Source organism: Rissa tridactyla, chromosome 7 (assembly GCF_028500815.1).
Source record: "Rissa tridactyla isolate bRisTri1 chromosome 7, bRisTri1.patW.cur.20221130, whole genome shotgun sequence".
Lineage (NCBI taxonomy): Eukaryota > Metazoa > Chordata > Aves > Charadriiformes > Laridae > Rissa > Rissa tridactyla.
Window position 1 is genome coordinate 14,445,781 of NC_071472.1, and position 14,711 is coordinate 14,460,491.

Consider the following 14,711-nt stretch of genomic DNA (forward strand, 5'->3'; position numbering starts at 1 on the left):
CCTCAACAGACTTCAACACACTGCTGTCAAAAAAAGCTTACATGCTTCAAACTAGGACTACAACCATACAAACAGAGATTAATTTTATTAGTGCCAAACAGAAAACTGGGGGGGGGGGGGAGGGGGGTGGAACACACGACAAATAAAAGAACGCAGAAAGCTCAGGAACTTTTTAATCACAAAGGACAACACAAGTATGGATAAAGTTAAATTTGTACTCATTGGTGAACAGTGGGCTTAAGTTTTTCCTCTCTTCTCTACTTTCCCTTTTCTGTTTCTACTTGGTAGTATTTTCTTCAGGTAGTTACTTCACTTTGCATATAAATTTGTAAATTTATTCACAGAGGCTTTTTGCTATATTGATTTGGTGCAACTGCATAGTTCATATCTGTAATTATTAGGCAAAAATTAGATGCTTGCAAATGTGACACAAAAATGATTTAAAAGAAAATTTCCATGTTATACCTTAAAAAAATTAATGATAGCTTTCCCCTTAAATATAAGCCTTCTAGAAAAATGTTTTATTGATAAATTAACTAGACCTACCTTGTATACTCTTCTTGGAGCTTGTTTGGGTCACTTACAAAAAACTTAACTCTGAAGTTCAAACTGTGAGGCGATCCTCCTGCAGCCAAGAAAAGTTATTTCTAATTAGTCAGGGCACCCTGGAAAAACAGCATAATAATGATATATGAATTGACCAAATACATACATGTACTCACTTTTTAATTGTTTCCTGATAGGTTTGTTTGGATCCAACCACCTCTGGAAAGACACAAATTATAACACCAATTTTAGAGACACAAAAAAGTACAAATTATAGCCTTATACGCCAAGTAACTGTTGCTTTTCTATTACTTTTGACTTGGTGTTTTACCAAAATGTCTTACTGGCATACAAAAGTCTTCTTACTGATTCCGGAAAGACACTAACATTATCATCAACAGTTGCAATTGTTCTTTTTTCCCTGAGATTAGTCTCTGTTGTCCAGATATCTGTCTCTTACAGTGCTAATTTGACTATGAACTGGGTTCTTTGATTGTCACATGAGCCTGAGAGGTTAGAACTCAACCATGGTGTGTTTAACAATCTTCGGGTACTCTTTACACTGATTATCTAAGGTGAACTAACTGTGGCAGTGAAGAACTATGAGCTGGCTAATTTACTCAACTCAGACGTTAATTTGCTTAAACTAGTTCCAGTACTTTTGACTCTGCATTTTGCAGGTGTGACACATCCAGGGAGTGTTCCCACTGGCTCACAGATCCTCTTCAAATTGTGAGCCTGAGTGTCATCTCTGGTAAATCCATAATTGGGATCTTGGAAACCAGAAGCTCAGCGCTCAGCTTAATGGATTAAGGACTACAGAACAATTTTACCAAACAGCGCCCAGTCTTGATCCTCTCTATGGGACATCGCTGCTATGGGGAAGTACAGACAGATCTTTATAGAAATCAAATTTCAAGGAGAAGTATTCTTTTCAGAAAAGCCCCACAAGTGGTTTAAAACACTCTCCAACACCAACCCAGCAGACTCTGCACATACCACTGTAGTTCAGTTAACTCATAAGTCTATCTTTGTTATAAATACTGTTCGATTCCTCATCCTGCCTCACAATGCAAACCCACAAACCTCAGGAAACAGTTACATGGCCACAATTCCTATGAAGTGACAGAGGCCTAACCCTGTATGGCATACAACTACGTCACATTTATCATGGGGCTTGTAATATTTTTCATGTGAGGGAGGAGGAAAACACACAGAGGTACAGTACCTGAGCTGTCTGACACACTCTGGATCTGAAGTTAGTTCTGAGTCATTTTATTCATTTTGAATAACAAACAATGATGACTACATCCAAATGCTCTATCCTTGTAGTAGATGACTTAAGAAAGGACTCTTCAGCCAGGGATACATGTCAATTTTACACAAGAACCTTTCAAAACATGTTGAAAGATACTTGAGTACCTTTAAGCAAGGGGTTATGATCCACTATATCTAATAAATACACAGATCTCATCTAATCCTGCAATTATTTTTGTGTTTGGTTTTGTTGGGTTTTTTTGGTGGGAAAAACTGTTTGCAATTATAGTTAATCCAGAAAACCTGGAATTGAAATGCCTAGCAGAAAAGCTTCTATTTACATTTCCTTCTGGCTGTTAAGATCAATTTGGTATATACTAGTATAGCTCAAACCACAGAAACATAACTTTTTTTTTTTAAACCACATTTAACAGGCAACATCTATTGGATCCAAATGCAAATGGTGATTTTCTCTCTGGGAAACTGCAGAGGGTTAAACCACTCAATATTGTAAAGAAGCTGAAGTTGAGAACTTTACGAATCAAGGTGCTGCTAGCACGACGTGTGATCCCATTTACATCCCAGTGAGTCTGAGAGGCAGGTAGACTTGGGGATCCATCCATTTGTACCCCAGTCCCTTGGACAGTAATTTCGGTACTCTCTCCTCCTCTCGCGGGCGCTCCAGCACCCACACTGACAGTACTCGCTGCACCCTCACCCCCACTATGCACCCTCACCTGCTCCTCAGCACTGCTTCAGACACCCACAGCCCAAGACCCTCGCCAAATAAACCACTTCAGCTCTATACAGCAGCAGTGATTTCTTGCATTGACTTTTACCGTGGCATTAATATTACAGAAAAACATAAAGCTTGTGCAGTTTTTGAAATCCATCTTTAGGCACAATAACAGAGACTTCACATGCAATTAGCAGAATCCTCCTTTCCCCATCACCTTTATCATCTGACACCTGCTGCATTGAATATATCTTACTAATATTCTGCTGTGTTATTTCACAAGTAACTAGAATATGTGAACCTGATCTGTTTTCTTTGTCCAAATGAACCAAGTGTAAAAAGTAAACTGATATCAAAACCTGAAATTAGTCAAACCCTTAAATTCTTCAAGCTTACATGACTAATATAGGTAACATTTCTATTTAGCTCTGATGCATTGTTTTCATGGCAACTAGATATGTGCTGAAAAGCCAAAATATTTAGAAATCAAAGTACTAAATCTTTAAAGCATGTGCTTATATCAAATAGCTGTGAAGTCATTCTTTTTTCAGACAAACTCTTAACCAGATCCTTCTATTCTGCTGTTGTATTCAGCTGCTGAGAGATAAACTAAAAAAGGAGATCTTAGACATCTAAGCTTTCGAAAGCCAAATAAATGAGAATCAGAAGCACTACAAATTTCTGAATGTTGAGTAAAATATTGAGTGATGTTCAATTAAGTACTTCTTAAACAAAGCTGAAAAATAATTCAGTCTTTTCTACAGCATGCCTATGTCTTTTCAGCCTGGAAACAAAGTTAGAATAAAAAGATTAAATGAGGCCAGCTTGCCAATGACTTAACAGAACCATCCACAAGTTACAAAAGAAAACTTTGTTAAATATCTACAACTGTGCTATACAGCTTTATTCATATTAATAATCTTAATGTTACCAGAATTTAGAAAAAGAATATAATTAAGAATAATTTGCTCTAGAGAAGAAAGAAACATGGAAGTAGTTCACTGCTTAGGCAGAAGAAAAATTATGGCTGTATTGTGACTTCTTTCTTCCTCTACGACATTAAAAAAGACATTAAAAATAAGTAAAAAGAAAAAAACCCCAACCTTTTAGTAAGATAAAAAAGAGCATTCCTTCTATTTAGAACAGTCACTCTTGATGCTAAAACAACAGTAGACCAAATCTGCACTTGCCAAAGAAAGTTGCACTATCTTCTGAAATTCACCTTCGTTACTGAATCATTAACACTTTACAGCGTCACTTATCTCTATAGATCACATTCTGCACATTTTGTGAACAAAAATTACTTTTGACACATAAGTTGGGAGATAAATTTAGACCCCATCACTATGACATGCATATAATGGGAATTAGGTAAAGAACTGTATTATAAGGAATAATACTTAAACTGCACTTTTAAACAAGTATTGAACATTTGATACCTGTAAAAAAGTATTCAAGAATTATTCTTCAAGCAATCATGATTTCAGCAGTACAGCTATAACTATTGCAGCCACTGCACATTAGAGCTGTAGATATTTGTTTCCACTGGTGAAATATAAAGTGATTTACAAAGTTTCAGTCCTATGGAATTCCCTTTCCATTAAAGTGCATGAACTATTATAAACACTCATTTTCAAACGAGTCCCTTCTTTTTCCTCTTAAGGTGATAAGCAGACAGCCCATGTCAGATAGTGCGCTATATGAAGCTCTGTTAAAAGATCTACCAGCTATCTGGGCTAGAAACAGAAACACCATACAGGACAATCTAAAAACCCCTTATTTTTTTGTAAGTCCTAATGAAAAAAAAAAATTAAAAATACTTAACATGACAATGATCATGCAGTCTAGTAAATAGACACAACAAAACAAACAACACCCCTTTTAAGGAATTATTTAATAAAATCTCAACATCTTACTCCAAACTTGTAACTGTTTACATTTAGTTTTATTACAACTGCAAGGTGATACTGAACTACTCGAATGAGACAATTGGAGAGGGTGGCAGAATATTGCAATGGCTTCTATTTACTTTTCTTTACAATGATACAGGGCACAGTGACAAACATGACCATGACTTATAAAATTGTCTTTATAAAACCGAATAAACTTACAGGGTTATCAGCAGATTCATCAGCCAACTGTAAACCAAAGTAATCTCTCTCTGTCAAATCAAGATGCTTGAAGACTACATCCAATAGAACTTGTCCCTGATCATGTTTCTGCAGAGAACAAATACATAAATTGCTTAATGAACAAATATATAATCAGACACACAGACTTCAGACAGGCAGAGAACATAAACATTCTTTCAGATGTGCTCTAGCAGCCTAGATTTTAAATACCACAAAGTGTATCCCAGGAGAACTATTTTTAAATGAGTTTCATCTCCCTTTTTGAAACATATGTAAGGAATTATTATTTTTCCTCTTTGTCATTTTCTGACAGTAAGAATTCTTCACTTCTTAGCTAGCTACGTGATTATTCCTGAAAGCCAGTCATTAGCCAAATTTGATATTTAAAAGGAGTACTGAAAAAAAGAAAAGAGAAAAGGCTAGGATTAGACAAAGAATTTTGTAGCCTTGTTTGGGTCACTGAATGTAAAAGTACAGGTCTGTACAAGTTATTCTTACTTATTTTATCTCTGAATCTAAATGAACCAGCATATTGAAAATATTTCCAAAGTTAAATGGCACAGTCAGATGAAGAAGCCGAATATCTAACTGAGAAGTCTCATTTCAGTGTGTTCTCTTAAAGATATTACTTCACTTTAAATGAACTAATTCAAATGAACTGAATAACAGTAACATAACTTTTCAGAAACAAGCGAACAAACTTTATTTATACTACAGGGACAAATCTTACCCACAAAATGATATAAAAAGAATCTGTAGCTATTGGTGCCTAGCAATCTTTTGCCTAACCTGAAAATACTGCCAACACAGTAATTGAAACACCAAGTGTGCCATTATGACAGGACTCCATAAGTACATTTGGTAAAATCTGAAGGGAGTTTCCCAAAGAAATTAAAGTGTCATAGCTTCTTGAAGTACAAAAGATGAGGAAAAATTCTGCAAGAACAACTGTCAAACAATAAAAAAATGATGAAAGAGCTGATTGATACATTTTCCACCCAGATATTCTACCTCTCTGGCACTGAGCAAGCTTCTAACGATCTTCTAGGTGCTCAGTATTATTGATAATACAGTGGATTTGATACATCTTGCCTTGTTTACTGCATGCAATAAGATATTTTTAAAGTTTTAAAACAAAAAAACCTGCTGTTCTGCTCCCAAATGACCTCACTTCTCAGAGATATTATACAAGTGTTTACTTTTACAAGTGGGATGACTGGAGGGTGGCTAATGTGACGCCCATCTACAAGAAGGGTCAGAAGGAGGATCTGGGAAACTACAGGCCTGTCAGCCTGACCTCGGTACCAGGAAAGATCATGGAGAGGATCATCTTGAGTGAGCTCTCATGGCAAGTGCAGGGCAGCCAAGGGATCAGGGACAGCCAGCATGGGTTTAGGAAAGGGAAGTCCTGCTTAACCAACCTGATCTCTTTCTATGACCAGGTGACCCACCTTCTGGACACGGGGAGGGCTGTGGACGTTGTCTGTCTGGACTTTGGTAAGGCCTTTGACACTGTCCCCCACAGCATTCTCCTGGAGAAGCTGGCGAATCATGGCATAGACAAGTGTACTCTTCGCTGGGTTAAAAACTGGCTGGATGGCCGTGCCCAGAGAGTTGTGATTAATGGGGTAAAATCCTCTTGGCGGCCAGTCACCAGTGGTGTCCCTCAGGGCTCAGTTTTCGGGCTGGTTTTGTTTAATATCTTTATCAATGATCTGGATGAGGGGATTGAGTGCACCCTCAGTAAGTTTGCAGATGACACCAAACTAGGTGAGTGTGTTGATCTGCTTACAGAGGGACCTGGACAGGCTGGATCAATGGGCCAAGGCCAACTGTATGAGGTTTAATAAGGTCAAGTGCCGGGTCCTGCATTTTGGTCACAACAACCCCAAGCAACGCTACAGGCTTGGGGAAGAGCGGCCGGAAAGCTGCCCAGCAGAAAAGGACCTGGGGGTGCTGGTGGACGGACAGCTTAACATGAGCCAGCAGTGTGCCCAGGTGGCCAAGAAGGCCAACAACATTCTGGCTTGTATCAGGAATAGCGTGGCCAGCAGGAGTAGGGAAGTGATTGTGCCTCTGTACTCAGCACTGGCGAGGCCTCACCTCAAGTACTGTGTTCAGTTCTGGGCCCCGCTGCACAAGAGGGACATTGAAGTGCTGGAGCGTCTCCAGAGGAGAGCTACCAGGCTGGTGAGGGGTCTGGAGACCAAGTCATATGAGGAGAGGCTGAGGGAGCTGGGCATGTTTAGTTTGGAGAAGAGGAGGCTGAGGGGAGACCTCATTGCCCTCTACAACTACCTGAAAGGAGGTTGTAGAGAGGTGGGTGTTGGCCTCTTCTCCCAAGTGAATAATGACAGGACCAGAGGAAAGCGTCTGAAGTTGCAGCAGGGGAGGTTTAGATTAGATATTAGGAAGAATTACTTTACTGAAAGAGTGGTCAGGCCCTGGAACAGCCTGCCCAGAGAGGTGGTTGAGTCACCATCCCTAGAGGTGTTTAAGAAACGTCTAGATGTGGCACTTCAGGGCATGCTCCAGTGACAGAGATTGTAGGTTGTTTGGTTGGACTTGATGATCTCAAAGGTCCTTTCCAACCATGAAGATTCTATGATTTTACAGCCATTAAAACAGAACTATGTAACTAACAGGTCAAAAGAAGGTTGCAAGAGTTTCATTAATATCCACGTGTGGAAAAATCTACAAATCACATCCAGACATTTCTTAACATCTAAGAGCATTCTATCAAAAGTCATTTTGATAGAAATTTCAGTTCAGTTCAGCTGAAATTGCACTGAAGTTGAGTAAACTGTCAAAACCACTTACTGGGGGCTAAAAACTCCAAGAAGCTTGATAATTTATTTCATAGTAATAAAAAGAAATTAGAAAATAGCTATCAAAAAATTATGCTTAAAATGGTCCCAGCAGGACAATCATAATCATGGCTCTGTGTATTTAAGTTGAAATTACAAAAGGCACGTATTTCAGGTCCCATGTAAACTTTGCTAAGTTAGAGTGATCTAAGAATTGCTATATTTACTTTGAAAGAAGATTATTTTTTTTTTTAAATCATACAGAGACTTTCTTGATGTTTAACAAAATGGAACAGCTACTAGGAGCACCATTGTTAAAAAGTTCGCTACTGAAAAATTTACTTTCCAATAACTAAAAACAATCAAAAAAACCCCCAACCCAGATGTTAACATAATAAATACACAACAGTAAAAATGCATAAGGCAATTTTTACGTACAATCCAAAAACAGTCATTTTTACTAAATTAGGAGTTTCTGATATAATTTGAAATAAACCAGTAATCAGTACAAATTTTTCAACACATAAAACTAATTTTAAAATTACATAGCAACACTAATTGCTTCTTGGCACTTTTCCCCATGTAGATTTAAATCAGAACTCAAACTAAGAACTTATGACGGTAACTATCAGAAAACAGGAGACGTTTGGAACCCAAGTTTAGGCTTACATTTACCACTGCTGACATGTTACTTCTTCAAATAATATGCAGATATCAATTCTGCTGCTTTTTTTCCAATCTAAACCTGAGACTTTATACTGTTTCTTAAATATCTGGATAGATGTTTCCTAATGATAAAAGATTAGAACTTGCTGATCAGTTTGAATTTAGTGATACAGAACGTCATTTCACGACCACAAGGAAGGTATTTCTCCTGCAACAGAGCAGCAAATTTGGTAAGAGAAGACTAGTTTCAACATGAAGCATTTGTTTTGATCACAATGTTTTACTCTCAGTGCAAAATAAAGATAAGCATCTAGTAAAACCAGACCTCAGTTTAACCTGTCTCTGTTATTTATATAATGATGTTGCAGCTTGCCAGAGCAGGTGAAGGTCACAATCCTGCTTGTTATGAAAGGTCCAAAATATTTGCAATACTATCATAACCACTGAATAGCTGCTATAAATTATAAAAAGCATGTAACAAGTTTCTACTTTTGCCTTTTTTTTTAATAAAAAAACCAGAACCAATAAATGTGGATTAGCATAAAAAGAAACTTGCCTCATTCCTACGGATAAAGTTAAACATTAATATTTCTTCTTAAAACAGGGAATAATGGGAAATATATGAAAAATGAGAACTACTGCATAAAACTACAGTAGTTAGATAGGAAACATATCAACATTTTTTCTGAATTGGAATATTAGAATGTTATGTGTACTTCTTATTAGTCATTGCTGGAGGCAAAATGTCTAACAAATTTTGGCCTTTCAGAACAAATCTGACATTAACAGCAGACATCAATATATTAACTGCACTTTATGAAGTATCTACCATTTAGTGGCTAACATCTAGTACCACTAGATATATACACATTAATTTCCATTCGCAAAATGATTGTTAGCTGTTTGCAAGCATTCCTGTTTGAAAATTTAGGAAAAGATCTGCAATAATACAGGTTTAATAATAAAATGGTTCATGTTAGAAGGGACCTTAAAAGATCATCTAGTTCCAACCCTCTGCCATGGGCAGGGACATCTCCCACTAGACCAGGTTGCTCAAAGCCCCATCCAGCCTGTCCTTGAATGCTTCCAGGGATGGGGCGTCCACAACTTCTCTGGGCAGCCTGTTCCAGCATCTCACCACCCTCACAGTACAGAATTTCTTCCTAATATCTAATCTAAATCTCCTCTCTTTCAGTTTAAAACTGTTACCTCTTGTCCTGTCATTACACTCCCTGATAAAGGGTCCCTCCCCATCTTTCCTGTAGACCCCCTTTAAGTACTTAATGCCTGCTTACCAACTATCACTGTCTTCCCAATTTATCTTAGTGACATTTTGGTTTCGTTGCTGGCCTACAGAACTGGCTGCATCTACAGCAAACACCAGGAGACATTGCTGGCGTGTCAGTCCAAACAAATCTGGACTTCTGATGACGGAGGAATGGGATGACATGGCCCAGGCTTTCCCGGAGGGGGTCAGACGGCTCTGCTGCTCACACGTCTGCAGGAGGCTGCACGGCTCCTTCACCAATGACAACACTGGAACCTCTCCTCTCCCACCTCACCCCAATACTTGTGCTGCAACTTAAGCAAGCACATCCCCAAACAGCCAGCACTGCACTACTGTCTCCTTTCATTCTACACCTTATGTGAGCACTGCAAAAAGCTACCTTGTTTTAAAAAAAGTTTCCAAGCAGGTTATTCAATTTTTTGGTCAAAGAAAAAAGGGAATCAACTAAGTAAAACTGAAGATTAAATTATTGAAAGTTTTCACTTCTGAAATTACAGGGGGGTTGGTATAGGTTTTTTTTTTGTTTTGGTTTGCGTTATTTTACAGATTTTTAGGTTTTACTTCCATTAGAGTGCAAATTCATTAACTTTGAGGAGAGTTCTGAGACAATAAAGGCTGCAAATTGAAACATTTGTCCATGAGCGCTAACCCACTAGCCTTGGTCACAGAACAACTCATCCCAGCTACTTCAACTTAGTTTTCCCCTCTAGTTTCATGTGATCTCTGTATCTATGTACTGGCTTTCGGGGAATACAGTTAATCAGCCTGCGTGGAAAAGATACAATTTGAGGTGTTTAAACACTTAATTAAAAACAATTAAAGCAATTTGATCTTGAAGAAGCAGGTTTATGGTAATGCAAATCATCCTGATCATGTTATTAACTCAAGCGAGCCTCATTTCTTCCAGCTACACGTTCTCTGAAGTATGCTCTTCAGGGTCAAAGTAGGAGTTCTTCATTTGGTAAGCACAGCATTTTATAGAAAGGATTTCTACTCTGCGATCATATGCACAGGTTAGTTCCCACTGATTCTTCTGCCAGCAACCAAAATAACCTTTGTCTGGCTACAATCCACAGGGATTATTTGATTTGATTTCTTACACTCTGTACAAGGTAAGGCTTAGCACAAAGAATGCCTATTTTGCAGATCAATGGGAAAAGCTGGTTGAAATGTGAACTTAGAACACGTCACATAAATTATCAAGAGACATTGTCAGTGATCATTACTTTGCTGTTGGAGAAGAAATAGCATTTGAGTACTTTTTCATTAATACAGCACTGCATACTCCAGATGATTAAGCTTTACCATCATTAGCATACAGAATACCTATTGCAATCACCAGGAGAAAAAAACCTTGCTAATTTACTTGATGTTACCTTTGTTCTTCCTATTTTGAAAACAATTCCATAAATATTTATTGCCAAGTATTGTGTCAACCACAATAAAGTAAAACACAGCTATAAACCCTGAAAACCTGTATACCATTTGGTTAGCATACATTCGCTATGATTGAATACTTTATTCCTCCCTATTTTTAAAAATACAGATTGAGGCTAAGACCTGAGATCAAAACATTGAGCACCAAGGAACTTTTTATTCCCTAAACTCAGTTTTAATAGACAAACTTGCAGGCTGATCTGTATAAGCAGTAAAGCGTGATCCATGCAACTAAAATATTTAGTACACTAGGGAGGTGGTGAGAACATATTACGTAATTTTTTTCTTGGGAGAGAATGAAGAGGCAGTTAAGGATTTATAACTAGTGATTCTACTCTAGACAGGCAGTAGGCATTCTCTAACAACATACAGCTTTTGAACACCTAGATCAAAAAGAAGCATAATCTCCCATACCTACTGTACAACAATTATTCCGTATTTCAGCCAACGCTTATAAACAAAGAAAAAACTGCAAGACAGCTATTTTAATGGAAGATTCATGCACCTGAAGGGAAAAAAACCCCACATTACAATTTCTCATGCACTTTTAATGCTTTGTGTCCAACTACATTCTGCACATACTGTTTTTTGGCAGGCAGTATAGACTGGGAAACTGTTAGCAATGATAAGAAGAGATACAGAAGAGCAGGGGAATATTCTTGAGACAAAGGAAAAAGGGAAACAGAAGAAATTATCCCAGACAGGAAGTGAGGCTTGATGTTGATAAATTAAAGTCTTTGGTCATCCCTACCCCAGCTCCATCACCCAAAATTCCCACCGTTAACCACACAGAAATCCCAAAAAGTTAAACAGCTCCTGATACAACCACAAAAATGCCTTAAGAGAACATCCTAAAACCTTCCATCTTGATTGAAATATCTAAAACAAATAACTAAACAAGTCTACTTCTAAATCTTACACCATGCAACACTGGATCCTTGCAAATTTTTGCTAGGTAACAGAGATTTTGCTCCTCTGATAGGCAGCTGCAGGCTGCACAGGGTCTAACCATCTGACTACAGAGCAGAGAAACACAATCGCTCTCACAAATCTACCCTAAAACATTCAAATGTATCAATATCCTCACTGAACACTGGATATCAGAATTCATTCCAATTACTGAGCATTAGAACTTTTTCAAATAGTCCATATTAAATTTGTTCACATAAATTTGAGAACTGCTTGTTTCTCCCTTGCTTCCCATCTGAAGTCCCACGGTCTAATTTGATATTGAGCTACTCCTTCACACCATTCGCTGAAGTTCAATTTCCTCTTGAAAAATGCTAATATTCATGTCAACTCAACTTTCACCATCACAGTATTCAACCTTTCTCCACATAAGTCATGAATTCTATAGTTGACGAGGTAAAAACTGAGTTCTCCTGTCCCAGGCCATGCAACAGTTGCTTTCCTGTTGAGTTCTGGTTCTTCTCACACAAAGATCACTTTAAATGCTTTAATGTTTTCTTGTGAGGTCCTTGCCTGTTGTTTGTGTTTTTTTTTCATCAAGAAGTTGAAAGAAATGGTTGCACTTGTATGAACACATGCACAAAATCACGTACATTTTCATTTTAACTCCTTATCAAGGATTACTGATTAGAAAATCTGATGAATAACCTATTTTAAATTCCAGGCTCGTATGTAAAAGTTATTCACTTTTCCCAGTAACAGTCCTCAGCATTCAGCAACCAACTTCGTATTTTCTTTCCTGACATCCTCATGAGAGCATTAGAAGGTAGTGAGTTTAAGTGAGGGAAAGCATAGGACAAGAATATAATCTGCAAAAAGCAAAGAGATACTTTAAGATGATAGCTGTAGCCAAATATAACCATCCACACGACTAACATAGTCAGCTACGTGAGAAGAGTTACCATTACACCTCACTCATGCTCAAAATGCAAAAACCAGAACAGAGGAAAACAAAAGCTCACTTCTTATTCAACTCGGCGGCAAAACTGCTCTCCGTTTCTACTATACAACTTTAGTCCATGAAGAGAATTACTTGAAATAAATTATGCTTTGTATATTCAATTTTGAAATGAAGATGTGTTAGTACTACAGAGGATACCAGAATGACTAAGTTCACAGTGACTTAGTATGTACGTGTACAAACTTGCCTGCCTGAGCATAACTTCCCCTTCTCTTCTGTACTTAACACTATTTTGAAAGTCAAACTCTAGCCATACAAATCCAGCAAAGGAAAGCAAGCTCAGTGATATTGATTTGCAATAAGCAAATTACTTACATTAACTCTGAAAGCTTGTACAGTGTTATCCAGGAGAAGAATGTTGCAGACCACCTCTGTATGCTGCCTGTCTCGTGCCAGCTCAGATGCTCGTACATTGTAGGTTCTGCCAGCAGGCAATCGGAAACGTGCGGTCATTACTGTCCACACAGGGTCTTTAGGCAAAACAAAAATAAAATTTAAAAAGATCAAAAAATGCAAAGGAAGAATGTCATACTTCAAATAAACGTCAACACACAGCAAATCCTTTGTTAAAAAACTCCATTACAGACAAAAGAAAAATGAGTACTAAATTCATGGCATCCAATAACAAAATAATGTCTTACAATTACAACACAACCTTATTCCAAAATACTCAGTCCTTTACCTTCTGTCCATTGTCCACTCCCTCCATATTTTAAGGTTGTTTTGTGGGTTTGTTTTTTGTTTGTTCTGTTTTTTTTTTTTAAATATTCAGAACAACATTTTAACTTCAAAAAGCATTGGAAATGCTAGGCATCACGGCTACTAGGCTCCCAATATTAGAGGCAATTAAGTAATTAATTTCAGTGCAAAATAGCAAAAAAAATGCTTACACAAAAAAGCTTTATAGAGAAAAGGCATGAAGAAAAGAATAAATACACAATTATTTTGATGCATTATTCTGCAAAGCCTATGCATTCACTGTATAATGATTAGACATGAGAATACACAATAATAACAAAAACATTAGCATTGCCTTTTTTTTTTTTTTAATAATTACAACATTAATAGATAAAGTTTATCAAACTACTGAATCTTCTGCCTAGGTCAATTTGATTGGATTTACATATCTAGTTTGCAAGCACAAGCAATTCTTATTCTCCAAATAAGGAACCATGACCAGCACGAGCCTACGCCCGACTGATAAATCAAATGCAAGAATTGAAATGTGACTTTCACTTTTCAAAACTAAGATGCTAATGATTATCATGCAACCCCAGTCCAGCAAGGTACTTATGTGCACACCTGATGTTATTAGCCCTGTCCAACAATACTAGTTACCTTCTTAAGTACCTCACAGTATCAGGGCCTGTGATTCACTTAATTACACTCTAAGCAAACTATTTCTACATCCTCTGACAAGGGTGTAAGCAAACAAAGTTTCATAACTTAAGTAGATAATACATTGAGATAGAAAATTAAAAGACCTTAAAAATAGTGAAAGAAAACAGGTATTCTCAAAACTGAATATTCCTTATTCTGCAAAAACTTATTAAGACTTCAAAAACATTTACACATGTGCTTCCTATTTTTTGGGGGGTGGGTGTGTATCATAATAAAAAAAGGTGAATTCAGCAGAGGACAGCAAACGTCCCAGCAGTGATTAGAGAGCTTCCCTGGAACATAAACAGGTATCTGTGCTCCAATACACACAAATGAACACAGGTAACAAATAAAAGATCAACCCCCTCCTAGATGATAGCCTAGATACTTAGACCCTCGTGGGAAAATGGAAGACCAAGATCCAAGCTGCCTGTAGCAGGAAGGGCCAGGACTTTGCAGTTTAGCCTTCCACCCTCCACCTGCAGCCAACCTCCCAAGGGACCACCCTAAAAATCCCTGAGGTATTTTGCTT

General features: G+C 37.6%; 1 protein-coding gene across 2 annotated transcripts in view; it reads right to left on the reverse strand.

The window, feature by feature from the left end:
* The window catches only part of PTPN4 (protein tyrosine phosphatase non-receptor type 4), a 120,637-nt gene that overhangs the window by 64,300 nt on the left and 41,626 nt on the right, over positions 1-14,711 (reverse strand). For both annotated transcript variants that reach the window (XM_054210358.1, XM_054210359.1), the window contains exons 2-5: positions 13,115-13,269; positions 4,651-4,758; positions 723-765; positions 547-625 (exon numbers count right to left, since the gene is read on the reverse strand). In XM_054210358.1, coding sequence (XP_054066333.1) covers positions 547-625; positions 723-765; positions 4,651-4,758; positions 13,115-13,252 — 368 coding nt within the window. In that variant the 5' untranslated portion in view covers positions 13,253-13,269. The remainder of the gene's footprint in view (positions 1-546; positions 626-722; positions 766-4,650; positions 4,759-13,114; positions 13,270-14,711) is intronic.